This window comes from Kwoniella botswanensis, chromosome 1, assembly GCF_036426115.1.
Source record: "Kwoniella botswanensis chromosome 1, complete sequence".
Classification (NCBI taxonomy): domain Eukaryota; kingdom Fungi; phylum Basidiomycota; class Tremellomycetes; order Tremellales; family Cryptococcaceae; genus Kwoniella; species Kwoniella botswanensis.
The window spans coordinates 11399738-11416099 of record NC_088599.1 but is presented as its reverse complement, the minus strand read 5'-3'; the positions used below and the strand labels follow the sequence as shown (position 1 = coordinate 11416099).

The window sequence follows — 16362 nt, the reverse complement described above, 5'->3', positions numbered from 1 at the left end:
CTATCAATAGATGCGATATAGACATGACTCAGATTATAAAGACTAATACGTATACGAAGTAACAATGACATTGTAAAGCAGATAGAAATAGACAAAACTACTAATAACTAATCATACCTTTTCTCTTCCCCACTGATCGGTCATCGGATGTTTTACTGCTTCAATAACTTTACTATCGAATCCTCACAGATCTGCCTTCCATCATTCTCACAAACGAAATGATCAACCTTATCAAGTTTAATCCAATCTACCAATCCATCATCCGAAGTGACCTCTTCCGCCAAAACTCTTTGACCTTCTGCCCAATTTTCATCATCTTTCATCCTCTTCTCACTACTAAGTACGATAGCAGGTTTTGACGAAGGATATTTGTATCCCGATTCCAGCAATACTCTAAAACTTGCTGAAGTCCTCGATTGAGATCCGATTGTCTCTTGTAATCTAGATTTTCTCAGTTTCTCATTAAGTCTCGCTGTAGAAGGCGAAGGATGAGAAGAAGCTAATATCCTAGACAACGATGTCGACCTTCTCAACAATACCGAAGGAAGTCTGTTAAGCGAAAGGGGCGTAAGGAGAGATGGGAACAATCGAGAGGATAGACGGGATAGGAACTGGGTAGTGGATGGTTCGTGGAAATAGGTAGATGCCGTTTGAGCGTCTAGGTGGAGGAATGAATGGATAGATGAAGGATGGCGTGAAGCGAAGACTCTCGACACGAGGCTGTTCATAAGCAAGAAAGAAAAAGAATCTGTCAGTCTTGACAATCGTTTGATATCTTTCATACAGCTTTGAACGAAGGCTCACCCTCCATATCCTTCACCGACCATGATCAATCCCTCCTTCTTACTTTCCCTAATCACACCGGCATTGCTCAAAGCTTCCCATAAGGAATCTGCGATCCCTCCCAAATCCGCATTGGAAAGTACGTCTGAGAAACCGTATCCTGGTCGGTCCCACGTACATACCCTTCCTACTTTACCTTGTTCTTGCAGGTCGAATAGCCATCTCCCGGGATTTTCAGAACCTTCATTAGCGGGCGGCAAGGGCGATGGCAACAGTGCCAAGGAACCTGGTACACCGGATGACGACGTGTATACGATGGTAGGTAAAGAAGAATTCGATGATGTGCATGCTAGATGGATGTTGATTGACCATTGTGAGGATGAAGGTTGTACTTTCACCAATTGTGATGAAGAGGACGGTAGGGGTAGTGAACCGTCATATGCCGAGATGGATAAGTCGATGAGCAATAACTAAATAATCTAGTAAGACGAAGTGACTCAACGCGAAAATGACATTTCCACTCACCGATACCAATATCAATCCAGCCAAACCAGCTATCAACCCAAACACACCCCCGAAGAAGCCCAATATCCTACCCCAGAATCCTTTTCTCTGTACACCTACCAAAGCTCTCGCAGTGCCTTCTTCACTTGCTCGTTCTCGGCCCGCAGCTTCGGTTAACATCCGACTTATCCTCAATGACTCCTGCTTTTTCGCTCGTCTGACTAGGAAATTCGATAGTAACGTGAATATCAAGGTCGATCCTGTAAGTACGAGCGGGACCAGGATAAGGGGCGCATGGGATCTCTTGAGACTTGGTGAGAGCAATGCGAGGAATAAGATGGGTATATGAAGAATGAGGGTGATAAGTGTCGTAAGGAAGAATAAGTAAGATGGGTGGGAGAAGAAGAGGACACCTCCTAAGCCTATCCATGAACCGATGAGGGAAATCCAGAATTCGGCAAAACCAGATCCTCTAACATATTTCAACCCAGTCAGAAGGATGTATATCATCTGAGAGGGAAGATTGACTTACCTATAAGGTAAGAATTTGACACTAAAATCTAGTACTGTGTTTAATAATAATATAAGGGATAAGACGAAACTTGCAAAAGTGAGCAAAGTAAGGATGAAGAATGTCGCTTGTAACGGGAATGTCGTGAGGATTCTCTGCAATTCCGAGAACAAACAGCACGAATAATGAGCTTCCATAGGTGAGAATCGTAGATGTCAAGTGAGAGAGGGAGCAATAGGACATACCCTCTGACCAAGTTTGCTGACTCTCGGAGCCTGTTCAACAGGACCTGGTCGTCCAGCGACAGCTCCATAGTTTCTCACACTCCCCGCTACGCTCCTGCCACTGACGCTTCTTGCGCTGATTGATGTCTTCCTTGCATGTGGGTTAGCGGATGTATGGGGGTGCGCATGAGGGTGTTGAGGGTGTTGAGAGGTAGGTGGCAAGAGAGTGGTGGTTTCCTCGGCCGGACTAGTTCGGGTAGGGGAGGATGACACGGATGATCGATTAGAAGTGGGTTTCGACATTTTATTCGCACCCACTTCTTGAGCGATTCAAAGGCAAAGAGGAAGAGATGTATGGGTGAGATGAGAGCCGAGTGCTTTTGCTTCGTGGAAGGACCAGGTGAACTCGGACGTTGAGAGACGAAGACGTATCGAGCGGTTATGTCCGAGTTTGAGCACCACCAATGAAAACGAGCGGCCAACTGTACCAACACCGAGGATGAGCTTTGTTGGTATCTGTGAGCCTCTTTAGGTGTTGATAGACCAGCTTTCAAGAATGTCAGCTGTGGTGTGATATCTCAGAAGAAAGTCGAAAACCACTTTTCAATTTTATTGCAAACACCCATACATGCCTTATACATACGTCACTTTTCGTTGTGTTGATCCTTAAAAACGTATTAATCCGTGCCTTGATCTGGGTTGGCGATCACCATGAATCAATCATCATCATAACATGCTATATGGCAAATATAACACTTCGACCAATCACCTACTTGAAGACTCAAGGGTCGCTGTATACATACATGTGTGCACTCGCTATATCAATTCAAGTAGCCATGCAGGAATCATCAAAGAATGCTCTTCTCAAGCACAATACCCTTTTCCTTATTTTAGATGACCCTTCGCCACCCCTCTCGGAGCGGTCCGCAGGATCATGGAGTATGGTTCCCGTAGTACTTCTGTTATTCTCGAAGACTTCCGCTCAGAGTGGATGATAGTAGCATGACCGAATGTATTCCAACTTGCGAAGTAAAAGTTAGTCACCCTATCGAACATGATGTGTATATGTATGGATCCATTTATATATAAGCAAGTTGACAAGGAGTGCGTAATGTCCTGTAAATGGAAATACGGTCTTCGAAGTGGCAGTGCAATCTCACTGTTCCGGCATTATACATTCAATCCGCCAAAGAGGTCTCGACTCCCTTTCTGCGATTATATGTATTTCATCCTTTTCCGAAAAAAAAAGCCAAAAAGAAAAAAAAAATAAAAAAATAATAATAAATATGGCTTAAAAAATGTCCCTAGTTACTTGTGATTTGTGAATGTGATCATTGTATGTTCCCTACTTGATCGGCAGTGGGAAGAAGAGTCGTTAGTGTAGTTGTGGTTGTGCTTGTCCTTTGCCGACAAGACTGACTAACGATTCTTACGAGAAACCCCCGAAAAGGGGTAAAGTGATGTTCTAAGGGCTGGATCGACGATCAGTCTCAAGCTAGATTCCCACTTAACTTTTTTGATTTGTCGTGGCAACTTACCTTACCTTACCTCGTTGGTACAGTAAGATATATCACATTCATATTTGGCATGAGATGCATTGGTGATGATGACTTGTTAAGATATGATCATGTTACAATAATGGTTCATACCAGGTTAAGCTGAACTTCTTCTATCTAATCTTCGATTGATCCCACCCAACAAAGTCTTAATGATCAACCCAGCACTCATATCCTCTCCATTATACAAGACCGTATCGACTATATCCCTCACACCGTGCGCAGCGGATAACCCATCATCCAACTCCTGCAGAGCTTCTCTAGCTTCCGAGTCATTTCCAATCTGTAGAAATTGTACGCCCACTTGAGATAAGGGATATTCACCCCTGTCTAGCCGTTTTGCAGTTGATAATAATACTGATTCGGGATCATCGGTGGGTGCTGAGGAGAGTAATCCGTTACGGTCGAGGGTAGGATCAGAGAGAAGAAGTTGTTTGCGAAGAATGATGGGATGGGCGAAAACTGACACGTCAGCTCGGTAAGCATCATACGAGTGGGGCTGGGGCGAAGGTACTGGGCGGTCACAGGGTGCGAGAAGGAGGAGAAGGCTTGAAAGACAAGAAGGAGAACAAATGGAGGGCAAGGGGAGGCGAATAGGGGGGCGGCGGAGGGAACCAAGGGAGAGAAGGGAATAATGGGATCGAAGGAAGATAAGAGTACGGTAAGAGGGGCAGACGGAATGGGAGATAAGAGCGAATCAAACGGGCTCCAGGTGAAGAGAAACACGGAGAGATGGTGGAGAACATGAATAGGAGATCAAGAGATATTCAAAGAGACCTTACTCACCCCCGTCAGTCACGACAATCAAATTCATAGGTTTGACTGATACGTCCGAGCTCCCGCCACCATTAGACGTTGGCGAAGTAGTCTGAGACCTTTCTAATCTTGCCATATATTCCCTCAATATACTCTCTAATCTCATTCCAGTCGGAGTAGCACCCTTTGGCTCCAATCCTCTAAACAGATCTTCCACTTCATGAGCAGCCTACACATATATCAGTATCACATCACACGTTGGACAGTAAATCCGGTTGCGATTCAACTCACTTTCAACTCCTTTCCTACTCTTTTACTATTCAAGAAATAAATATCCACCCCATTCTCATCGTATCTTGCGGCAATCTCGGCCACTTCCATTAAAGCCTGTCTCGCTTCTGACCATCTCTCCCCTGCCATAGACGTGCTATCATCAACTAGGAAAACAGTATCGAAATCTTTCAACATCTCCAAAGCGTCTTCTTTCCCTTGTGGAGGTACGAATGATTTTCTTCTTGCCGGTAAGGATGGTGGAGTACCTTGTAATGTCTGATGTAAGCTGTTATGTGATTCGGCAATAGGTGAAGACAAGCTGGGTTGATTGTGAGATATCGGACTTGATATCATACCATTACCATTACTGGGACTAGATGATCCATCCCAGGGGAATTGATCCTTAGGAGTTGCAGGTAGAGGTCTGGTAGTGGGTGAGGTAGGAGTGACTATACGGAGATGATTGGGAGGTGGCCCAGGCGGGGGAGTATAGAGTTGTTGACTGGGTTCAGACGGCGGTGTGTAGTGTGTATAGCTCGATCCAGCTGCCATAGGTGGTGGCGTGTGTTGCTGAGCAAGCTGATCAGGGGGTGCTGGGTGGGACTGATTATGACTTGGTCCAGATTCTGCAATGGCTGAGAAAGATTGTCGATAGGGAGGACCACTTGGTGGAGTATCTTGAGTATAGGATGATCCCGGTGAACTGAGGCTGGAAGTTCTGAAATGTTGATTTGTGGGAGTAAACAGAGCAGCCTGTTCCATAGCTTGAAGTTGTTCTTTCTCGTTGGACGATAAGAAGGGATTTTTACTTTGGATGTGGAATCCTGTCTTCTGGGGTGTAAGGGGCGTCTGACCGGTATATGAACTTGATTGTTCATCGAGTAAATTCTGAAGCTGTTGATTATTATTCTGATTTTTCGAGGTAGATGTGGAAGTTGATTGTTGAACTGAATTATAGGATCCAGGGATGATCATATCTTCCATGCCATCTACTAAGTCTCTCATATCTGAGCTGTGACTACTAGTTCCCCCTATTGACTGGGTTTCGGGAATGGTACTTATCGGATGAGAGTTGCTCGGACCAGCTGTAGCGCTGGAGGAACCTTCTCCTCTGGATTCTGATTCTGCTAAACTCAATCTCATGGCTTCCTGTAACTCCTGCTGTTCCACCTGCCAAGCTAGACTAGCCCTCTTAGCTTCTTCGAATTGGGATTCCTCCCATATTCTCGCTAATTCCGGATCACTAGGTACTCGCTGCGGAGAATCGTCGACCTCTGCATTGGCCGCTCCAGCTGTTCGTGGTTGAGTAGCTGCTGATGTCGGAGGCGAGCTATTGTGGGTTGTGGCTGTAGTAGGAGTCGAGGTAGTTTGACCAGGTAAAGTTCCTCTCAATTCAGCTTCGGCTGCTAGTGATTCCTGGAGTATCCTAGTCGATGCTGGATCAGGATCTTGGCTCTGATAAGGAGGTGGAGGAGGTTCATCATCATTGTTCGTGGTGGCTCTATTGGTTGTAGCTCCTACGGTCGTATGGGTACGAGTGATAGTATTGGTATTTGAAGTTCGACTAGGTGTGGTAGCTGTCTGTGTCCGTCGGAGATTGTTACTGTTGCTGGCACTACTGGATGTCACTCTAGGAGCAGGTAAAATACGAGAAGGGGATAGAGAATATTCTTGTCTGATAGCTCGGAAGGCATATGCGAATTGAGGGAACTTCACCAAAGTCAGCTGTACCGCTTCGTGCCAGTTCTCAGATAAGGGTATCTGTAGCCTACCTCTCTTTCCAGGTATTCCAACTTCATTGATATCTCAGTCTTCGATTTCCCCCTCTGGGCTTTGAAATGCACATAATTTCTGATTACAGCTTTCACGTATCTGTATCCAACGAAGTTGTTGCATCAGCATCAATCCTTCCCCGTTGATCTTTCAAGGGACTCACTCGGGATCCGTCACATAACCTCTATTCGCAAATGCCCAATAGACGTTGGAGGAGGTGAGCATAGGCCCCATATTGTACCTCTACAAATGGCACAGATAGATGGACAGAGATGGACAGATGCTGTCAGCTGGCGTCACAACGGTAAGATTGTTGACGGTACGGGTACTCACCAGTCTATTCTGTCTCATCACCTCTGAACTGTTCATCTTGGCTAATGTTGGTATCTCTATCCGGCTGCGGATGATTGATTGTGGGAGGTGAAGATAAAGATAACCTTGAGGTAGGGTGCCAAGCCAAGTCGGGATGAAGTCTTAGTCTGCTGATATATATCGTTGTATCAGTTGCAGCAGGTGGCTGTGTACTGCAGAGTGAGCGAATTGATGGTAGAGCAGTACGAGTAGTAGTCTAACTTCCAAGGTTGCGAGGTTGAGAGTATGACGAATTAGGCACTTAGTACACAGCATAGCACAAAGGCCGAGAGGTACATACAACCGGATTAGAGTTATCTCTAATCACCTGACAAGGCTTGGTCTCACTCTCATTACAAATTTCGTAATCAGCCAAGCCAATCAATGCTCAGGGTACGAGCACTCAATACTCGGCAAGTAGAATGAAAATTTCCGGAACTCATCCTACCAGCCAAAAGAGTTGAATGAAAATGTTGAATTGCTCTGCATACGAGGATAGACAGTATCACATAATGTCATATCAAGTCAACGTACCACCGTCGGCAGCCTCCATCTCCTCCTCTTCCTCCATTTCAGACGAAGAGGATGATCGTCTGTCCGACTGGGCATCTTCTTTAGGTGAAGCCAGACAGACTAAATCCCTATTCGATGAGACCGTCTTACCTACTCCCGAAGCTGCTTTGGAACACGATGCGAATATATGGGACTTCAGATTGAATGAGACGTGTCAAAGATTGGGATTGGACATGTTCGGTAGGATCAGGTTGATCAATTTAATCAGGAATGCCGTGAGTCGTCTATCATTCTCCCATCTCCTTTTTCCGTTAGCTGTGTAATAATTATGCTAACATGATAAGTATGTGTTTTGTATTTCTAGGGATTGACTAAAGATCAAATCGACGCCTTGTCTCCTACTGATCAATTGTTCAAAGATGATAATTTGTTGAAACCCGTTATACCTGATGATCCATTACTTCGTAAGTCTACGTCTACTAATTCCCTTCGCTACGTACATGCGATTATTTGGCTGATCTCGATTATATTGATATAGAATACGATCCTGACGATTGTTGGTCGGATGACGAAGATCTCCCTCAACCACCTCAATCTAACGCTGGTCCATCTCAATCTCAGCCCGCATCAACAGAGAACGGCAGAGTCGCTCAATTAGAAGCAGAGTTGGAACAAGCTAGGAAAGATCTCGCTTCTATGCGAACGCTTATCTCCAAAACCGTAGGAGTAGAAGATGACGAAGATGATGCCCAATCTCCGGTAGAGACTAGTAAGCAGGTAGAAGGTAAAGGGAAAGGGAAAGCGGTGGAAAGGGACGATGATACTCATTATTTCCATTCCTACGAGGAGAACGGTATGTCTCATTGCTTCATAATAGATCACAACAGAACGGGTTATGCTGATTGAGAGAAATAGATATCCACGAAATCATGTTGAAAGATACTGTACGAACTGTATCCTACGCCAGATTCCTCTTGTCCAATCCCCAGATCTTCAAAAATACTATAGTGATGGATGTAGGATGTGGAACGGGTATTTTGTCAAGTGAGCTCTCTGAAAAATCAGATGAACCGCTGATATACGATGAACTGATGTATCCGTTTTGATAGTGCTCGCTGCTAAGGCTGGAGCCAAACATGTATACGCCATCGAGGCTTCTGGATTAGCCGTGAAGGCCAGGGAGAACATCAGGAAGAATGGTTTCGCGGATGTCATCACTGTCATCCAAGGGAAAGTCGAGGATATCCAGCTACCAGTCAAACATGTTGATGTGATTGTTTCTGAATGGATGGTGAGTCATCCTTTGCTCCCACATAAGTCGCTATACTTACTGACATTTCATGACTCGTAGGGATACATGCTATTATACGAATCAATGTTAGATTCCGTCCTAGTAGCTCGTGATCGTTTCCTTGCTCCTGGAGGATTAATGGCTCCTTCCCAGACTAGGTTAGTAATCAGTGCTATCACAGGGGAAAGAACTTGGAAAGAGAGGATTTCATTCTGGCCATCCGTATATGGTTTCGATCTCAGCGAGATGCAAGGACCAGCTTTCGAAGAGGGTTTGACAGAAGTGGTGGATAAAGAGGAAGTCGTCACTACGGAGGCTGTAGTAAGGGTATGTCTATCTACCTCCTTGCGACCCTCTTCTTTGGAATAGACTGTATACTGACGTGAGATGGTCGGCATAGGATATCAACTCGCACACAGCTACGATCAAATCATTAGATTTCCATTCCACATTTACCCTTCGATCAACCTCAACATCTAAGGTGGAAATCAAAGCTTTCTTAACTCATTTCGATACCTTCTTCAGTCCCGTTTCTGGCGAAGCTTCTCATATCCCTTTGGAAGAGGATGTAGAAATCTTGCCATTCGGTGATGACGAGTATGAGAGACCCGTCAAACCCCTCGATCAGTCCGGCAACGGGGTGAAAGTGAGCTTTACAACTGGACCAAGAGGCAAATACACGCATTGGAAACAGGTTGTTTTCTTACTTCGTAAACCCATCGTTCTCAAATCGAATCAACAGATCATTGGACGATTCTTCTGTAAGAAATCACCAACGAATTCCAGAGAATTGGACGTGGAGATTCATTATAGAGTTGTTGAAGGTGGTAATGGTGATGTAGGAGAAGGAGCATATGATGTGCAGTGTTATAAAGTTAGGTAAAGTAGGGATTGTATCAAATGCATCTCTCAATCCATTCTCTGCCAAATCTGTCTGGTTGCTATTTGTATCGTAATGACGAAACGCAGACCACCCTACCCTATGTTCCTGTCCTCGCAGATGTCTTACAAATGCTGGGGGGTCTCCAAATATATATCTCCTGATATAAGGGTTATAAGGGTTCCAACTGTTTTTTATATCCCGTGACTTTTGACCTGTTAACACCGGCCCGCTCACCGACCCACCCATCAGAGCAGAGGAATCTTCCATTTCTGATTTCTGATTCTATTCCTATTCCTCGCGCAAGTTATATCCCGAACTGTATGACTGTTGTCCTACGGTCACTGCTGTATATGGAGGTGTGGATATAGAGACATATCATGCTGTCATTATTGGAATCGTGAATTACCCCAAAATACCAGAACACACCTTATACTTCACCATCCTATCCAGCTTGATCTTGATCCTTTGTGAATATTCCATAGCTCCTACACGATACTCAAAGGACGCTTGTCACCACTACGAGTACCTTCCACATCAGCCATCACACATCATCCATCATCCATCTGCCGGATCTTGCCGCGTCGCCAAGCGGTTAAAAGTCGAAAGAACCTTATATCCTATAGGGTCATATCATAGCAGACTGGGGATATCACTCGCAGTACTTCAGTAAGCTGGATCAAAGCAACGGAGACGGTATCGATCCATTACATGGACACGACTATCCAAAAAATCCAGTACAGCACCGTCATATCACCACAAAATACACCCGCACTCCACCGATTGTCGGCTCAATCTGATTGATCAGCAGCGCAGTCCACCTCCTACGCCACGCCCAAAACCATCATATCGCAATGTCAAGGCTACTTAAGGGGTTCGGTACGCCTAAGCAAGGTAACAACAACAATGCTTCCAAGGCCAATTCCAGCAGTGGTGGTCCAACACGTCCATCACCTTCATCGAATCCATCCAATTATGGCGAACCACCCGAAACTCCCGATCTGTCACTCACCACAACCAATACGAACAACCTTACTCCCATCAACAACAAAATCGCACCTGGTGTTAGAACAGGATTAGGACTGAACAACAAGGAGACAGAAAGAGAGTTGTTGTTCGGTTTAGAGAATTTCGGTAATACATGTTATTGCAATTCGGTCATTCAGGCTTTATACTCATGCGAAGCATTTAAGAGGTTTGTTGAATCTTATCCTGATTCGAAACCACCTTTAATGCCTCTCGCTCCATTACCTGGTAAAGGAGATAAACCCACATCACCCATTCTGAACGGTGGTGGACCGATTAGTCCCCAATTATCTCGCGGAGGAGGCAACCCATTTGATTCTACGGGTCCGACATCTCCCAATCCAGGAGGGAAAGAAAAAAGATCTTGGACAAGTTTAGGTAGAAGACCAACGAGTTCCACTGGACCTCCTGGTGGTGGTGCTGGATTAGCAGGGGGTAGTGGATCGGTGCCTACACTCAACGCATTACAACAAAATCAATTAGGTTCGCCGGAGTTAGATGAACAATATGCAAATTGGAAAGCTCCCATACCTGATCCAAACCAATCTCCGCCAAGTGTATTCCAGACGATCCAAACGTTGTTCTATCACTTGACCAACTCGCCTCCTCATCTACCACTACCGAAGAAGGAAAATAAAGATGCCAGTGCCCAGACTGCGTCGCTGTTACCTGGTGCGCCTGCTCAACCTGAAAATCCTCAAAGTGGAGCAGCACCTCCAGCTACTCCGGGAGGTAATCCAGCTGTACCCCAGGGTCCACCATTGCTGGCATCCCTCCCACCTCCGTCGGCAGCTAGGGGAGGAGGTCCATGGCAGGCTGGTAAACTCGGACGAGGGGTGGTCACCCCTGAAGATCTCCTGAGAACAGTCAAGAGAGAGAACGAAATGTTTAGAGGAATGATGCAGCAGGATGCTCATGAGTTCTTGGGTTGGCTGTTAAATCAAATTGCGGAAGAGATCGAAATTATCGATAAGAATCTGAAGAAGGTTAATGGACAAGAACCTGTCAAGACTCCTGGAAAGACGTTCATACAAAGTTTGTTCGAAGGAATTTTGACCAATGAGACGAGATGTCTGAGTTGTGAAACTGTGAGCGATACCTGTACTGGACATATCTATGTTATGAAGATGGAAGGAGATCGCTGACGCTGACGCTGTTTGCCTTGTATGTTTACAGACCTCATCCCGTGATGAACTCTTCTTAGATCTGTCCATCGATATAGAACAACATACGTCCGTCACACACTGTTTGAGACAATTCTCAGCTAGTGAGATGCTATGTCAGAAAAATAAGTTTTACTGTGATTCATGTTGTGGTTTACAAGAAGCCGAGAAGAGGTGAGTACGATCGCGCACTCTATAAACAAACACCGCTATATAGGCCATGCTAATGTTATTCTTCCATATGGTGTAGAATGAAGATCAAGAAACTCCCAAATATCCTTGCTTTACATCTAAAACGATTCAAATATCAAGAAACGACAGGTAGATATGCGAAATTGTTTTACAGAGTACCGTTCCCTACTCAACTTAGATTACCAAACACAACGGATGATATGGAGAATCCCGATAGGTTGTATGAGCTTTTCTCGGTGGTGGTACATATTGGAAAGTGAGTTTAGGTGCTGTTTTGAATCAAATTCACTCTACTAGGTCACCGCATCCTTTTCCAGTTCAACTTCTATCCTCTTTGTTTTTGTCATTTGTATCCTGAGGTCTGTCGAACATTGCTGAATGTCCCTCTTGTGTCCAGCGGCCCACACCACGGTCACTACGTCACCCTCGTCCGATCCAAGGGCCGATGGATAATGTGCGACGACGAGAATGTCGAACCTATAAACGATGATGATCTGTTTAGATATTTTGGTGATTATCCGTCTGGAGCGGGATACGTCCTATTCTATGAGGCTGTGGATATGGATCTAGCAAGTCTGGGATTAAAAGTACCTGAACCTGAACCTGAACCTACACCCCAGCCTGTTGAATTCAAGACTCAGAAACCGATTCCAGCGCCAACGGCTTTCATCCAACCTCAACCTAAATCTACACCGCTTAGCGAAGTGAAGGAAGATCATCTGATTGATTTTTCAGACAACACCATACCTGAGGAATCCTCCGCTGGGGTGTCTACACCAACAAAGAAGAAACCTCCCCCACCTCCACCTTCCAGAAGAGCTTCTACCAATATATCGCCTTCGCCCGTAACTCCCATCAGCCCAAATGCCGCTGAAGCTGCGGCGAGAAGAGGATCGGTGCCAGTAACTTCCACACGGCGCGACTCGATCACTTCGACCAATGGTGCCACTCAGATATCAGGCGATACCACTCCGACCGGTACCCGAAGGAACTCAAATGCTACTCCACCTATTCCACCGCCTTCAAGGGGTTTGAGCAGAACACAAGTAAATGGTACTACCTCTCCATCTAATGTCAATGGATCAACGACGTTCAGTGGATTAGGTGTGGATGTACCTAACACGTTACATGGGAATAACGCAGAGGGTGTACAAGGTGTACCTAACGGTAATGCAAATACTTTATCTTCTTCGGTACATTCGATCGCATCAGCATCGGTATCCACCTCTTCGGGTTCAGGTTCAGTACCTAATTCGACCAGTCTGGCTAAACCCATCCCATCGTCTTTATCTCCCACACAAAATCAGATACAACCAAGTTCGATCTCCTCTTCTGTATCATCCAGTAACCTCGGTCGAAAGATTTCGATGTCAGGTACAGGAAGGGATCGTACGGTATCTGGATCTTCTCAAAGTAGTTCAGCCCAGGGAGGTAGTTATGCCGGGGGAGGTAGCTTAGGTAGGAAGTTGAGCGGGATGTCTGGGAAATTGGGTAGGAGTGGGTCAATGGCTTTTGGCAAGTTTGGAATTGGCAAGAAAGATAAAGGCGAAAAGGCTGGACAGTAAAGGTAGAATAGGTATGATGGTAGACTTACGTGAATACTAATAGCGGGGGATCTAAAAAGTACATACTATACAAAACTCTTAATTGACAAAGAGAGCGAGGGAAGGAGGACTGAGAATGGAAAATAGTTGTATTGATTTTTCTCATATTTCGTACGGTTGCGGTTTTCCACCTCTTCTTGGTAGATTATATATACCAATGATATACAGATATATATGAATTATATCATTCATTCTGTCCGGAGCTCAAATGATATTCCATCATACTACAGCACAGAAACTGTGATTGTGAACCCTGGCAAGGATGAGTCTACCGAGTTTGACTTTGATTAATCGACTTGCGTGATCAATAATCATTCGTGCAGTCAGTACAGATACGAGGAAACGAACCGTAGATTGCGCGAGAAAGAAGTACCGCTGATTTCATCAATACTTTCATACATGTAAATTTGACCGATACTGTTTTGTTATTTGAAAAGATCTATGAAAAATAAAGTAACGGAAGAAAGAAAGGAGGCTACATGAATATTACAACTCTTTCAATTTTCGATTTTCTCTTTCCTCCTTCAAAATCCGCCTGCCCGATGATTCATGTCATTTGGTTTCATTGTCCGTTTGTTTGGGTTTTTTTTTTCTTTTTTTCTTCGTTCAGAAATCCCATAGGTTGTTATTTTTCATTTTCCCAAAAATCGATTTACCAGTTCTCGCAGACACACGGAGTAAGGCGGATTCACCTCCAGAGCATAAATGAATTTAGCCAAATACATCAAACCAGCTGTGATTTCGTCGGCGGTCGGTCTGATAAGTTTAGGTGGAAGCATGAAACCGTACTGCAACATACATTCATTTCACTTGATCAGTTCATTCAATTATACATTGATGATTTCCTTTTTTTCCACTTACAGTACCTGTATCTCTCAATTCGGCAGAGTACGACCACCTAACGTCTGTTACTCCATAAGTGTAATCTATCGCATCACCAGGTGCACTGAGCATGCGCATAAACGCAATAACGGTCAGCTCAAAATCAACTAGGACAAGACCCATGATCAACGATGTTATAACCCACCGATAGGTCAAGTCACAAGCTTGTCCAGCTTCATACCCTTCACCTCGTTTCGTTCTCATCGCTTTGGCCACTCCCAATCCAGCTTCCATCAACATCTCTGCATCAGGTGGGAAATCATCGCATGAGTGCGCGAAGGGGAACATGACTGATATGAAAACATGGTCAGACTTAGTCCTAATTCATGAACAGTCCGGCAGAAATGATGGCATAGTTGGCGGAGATGGATTCATACCACTCACATAATTGCCCGTAGGAATGTAAATCCACAAATGCTCTCACTCTATTACCTCTCTCAGCTGCACCTGAAAGATACTCTGACATAGCTTTCGTCTCGTACGCTTCAAACGCTTCCCTGCCACCATAACCTTCTGAACAGGCTGTCGATTTGGATGATCGCCATTTATAGCCCCAATTGGAGTTCAGGTCAATTCCTGAATGTGTGCACAGTGAAGGGTCAGAAGTAAGTTCAGAGTCTAAACATCGAATACATCATCTGACACCCACCTAAACATTTTCCTTTCCCGCCTACATCCTGTCTGTTCTTCCTCCACATCCTGCTTTTATCTCTACTGTACTCATACCCATCAGGGTTGATCTGCGGTATCACCGTGAACCTGAACGATCTCAATAAGATTGCAGAGTCGGATTTGGGATCTTCAGAAGCGCGAAGTAAGAGGTGGTGTAAGAAATACAATGCGGAAGAAGGACCGACCCACTAATCGTCGGAGATCAAACCAAATTATCAGTACCACTGACAAAGTCTACGATGGAAGAGAAGCTTTGGGGAGGTCATGCTGGAGTCATAATATGACTCACCTCCCTACCATGCTGTCCAGCAATGACTACATATTCCAACTCGACTTCATCTTCATCCACCATAGCCGTCGGATATCCAGGATCCCCTTCTCCAGTCTTGTTATGGTGAATCTTGGCCGACCAACCTTTGATCGTCCTATTCTCATATGTTTTACCAATCTCAATCTCTTTGATATGTATACCAGAGGTATTTTGATGAGTGTCGTTAAAAGTTGATATCAGCGTGTCACCGAATTTGTACATCTCTCCCAAAGAGTGAAACTTGTCGTGGAAAGGCGTATCGATCGTTGTAAGGTTGTAAGGGTCGATGGGAGGTAGAGACGGTTTGGGTTTGGTCCTGCCTTTGCCTTTCTTCTTCTTTTTCTTCATCAACTCGAACAGTTCTCGGTCTACCGACTCTTGTCGTGCTTCTCCAGAGAGGTGAGAAGGTATATAGTCGTACACTTCTTCTGGGACAGATGATAACTCGACAAGTGATTGTAAATCATTTATAAAAGGATGGAAAGCCTCATTTGGTAAATAACCATATAACACCTCTAACTGCTTAGGGTTCAGTCGGATATCGATAGATCTTTGAGAGGTATGCCAAACGTCCAGATCGAGTAGCTATGAAATACCAGATGATGCGAAATAAGTGTCTACTGTCTAAAGCAGGATGGGACATCCCTCAAGATAGAGCTGTTGATGTTTCTCAGAGCTCACCTCGACAACATCCATCACTTCTTTCTTCTTACTACTATCCATCTCACCCCAATCTATCCTCCATACTTTGTCATCATCGTATCTCTCCACATCTTGCCTCGATGATATATCAAACGGTCGTTGAGCCGGGACTGATCCTGATCCCGATCCCGAAGCTGTGATCATGCAAGGTATAGCAAGGGACAGGAGGATCGGAGTGCGAGCGAATGCTCTCATATTGGTTCGGGTTGTTCGAGAGATTGTCCTCTCAGCTGTTGGCTAGACTGATATTGCTGTGAAGAGATACAGTATGAGATAAGATGACGAACATGCAATGTTCATGGTCATGTCATAATGGCCCAATCATAAGATGGGAAAGCGGCCAAGTCCGCCCGTCACCTGGTCGTGTGACCAACAACTGACCATGGAGGGGGATGA

At 44.9% G+C, this 16362-nt stretch overlaps 5 protein-coding genes across 5 annotated transcripts; 2 read left to right on the top strand and 3 right to left on the bottom strand.

Annotated features, from left to right (window-relative positions):
• Window positions 1–152: 152 nt before the first annotated feature.
• On the bottom strand, window positions 153–2325 carry L199_004297 (uncharacterized protein; the record flags this gene model as incomplete). Its single annotated transcript, XM_064890025.1, has 5 exons — window positions 153–720; window positions 805–1253; window positions 1309–1759; window positions 1820–1953; window positions 2044–2325. The coding sequence occupies 5 exons, from the start codon at window positions 2323–2325 to the stop codon at window positions 153–155; spliced, it is 1884 nt and encodes a 627-aa protein (XP_064746097.1).
• Window positions 2326–3675: 1350 nt separating this feature from the next.
• Window positions 3676–6614, bottom strand: L199_004296 (uncharacterized protein; the record flags this gene model as incomplete). Its single annotated transcript, XM_064890024.1, has 6 exons — window positions 3676–3959; window positions 4365–4563; window positions 4626–5220; window positions 5353–6317; window positions 6380–6479; window positions 6544–6614. 6 exons carry the CDS (start codon window positions 6612–6614, stop codon window positions 3676–3678), a joined length of 2214 nt encoding a protein of 737 aa, XP_064746096.1.
• Window positions 6615–7243: 629 nt separating this feature from the next.
• L199_004295 (uncharacterized protein) lies at window positions 7244–9418 on the top strand (the record flags this gene model as incomplete). The annotated part of the gene is made up of 7 exons (XM_064890023.1): window positions 7244–7519; window positions 7609–7708; window positions 7783–8097; window positions 8160–8288; window positions 8354–8535; window positions 8596–8862; window positions 8936–9418. The coding sequence occupies 7 exons, from the start codon at window positions 7244–7246 to the stop codon at window positions 9416–9418; spliced, it is 1752 nt and encodes a 583-aa protein (XP_064746095.1).
• Window positions 9419–10269: 851 nt separating this feature from the next.
• On the top strand, window positions 10270–13361 carry L199_004294 (uncharacterized protein; the record flags this gene model as incomplete). Its single annotated transcript, XM_064890022.1, has 4 exons — window positions 10270–11529; window positions 11618–11778; window positions 11855–12052; window positions 12194–13361. 4 exons carry the CDS (start codon window positions 10270–10272, stop codon window positions 13359–13361), a joined length of 2787 nt encoding a protein of 928 aa, XP_064746094.1.
• A 671-nt stretch (window positions 13362–14032) lies between these two features.
• On the bottom strand, window positions 14033–16161 carry L199_004293 (uncharacterized protein; the record flags this gene model as incomplete). Its single annotated transcript, XM_064890021.1, has 7 exons — window positions 14033–14188; window positions 14262–14346; window positions 14428–14572; window positions 14667–14858; window positions 14932–15142; window positions 15244–15849; window positions 15946–16161. The coding sequence occupies 7 exons, from the start codon at window positions 16159–16161 to the stop codon at window positions 14033–14035; spliced, it is 1611 nt and encodes a 536-aa protein (XP_064746093.1).
• Between the last annotated feature and the right edge of the window lie 201 nt (window positions 16162–16362).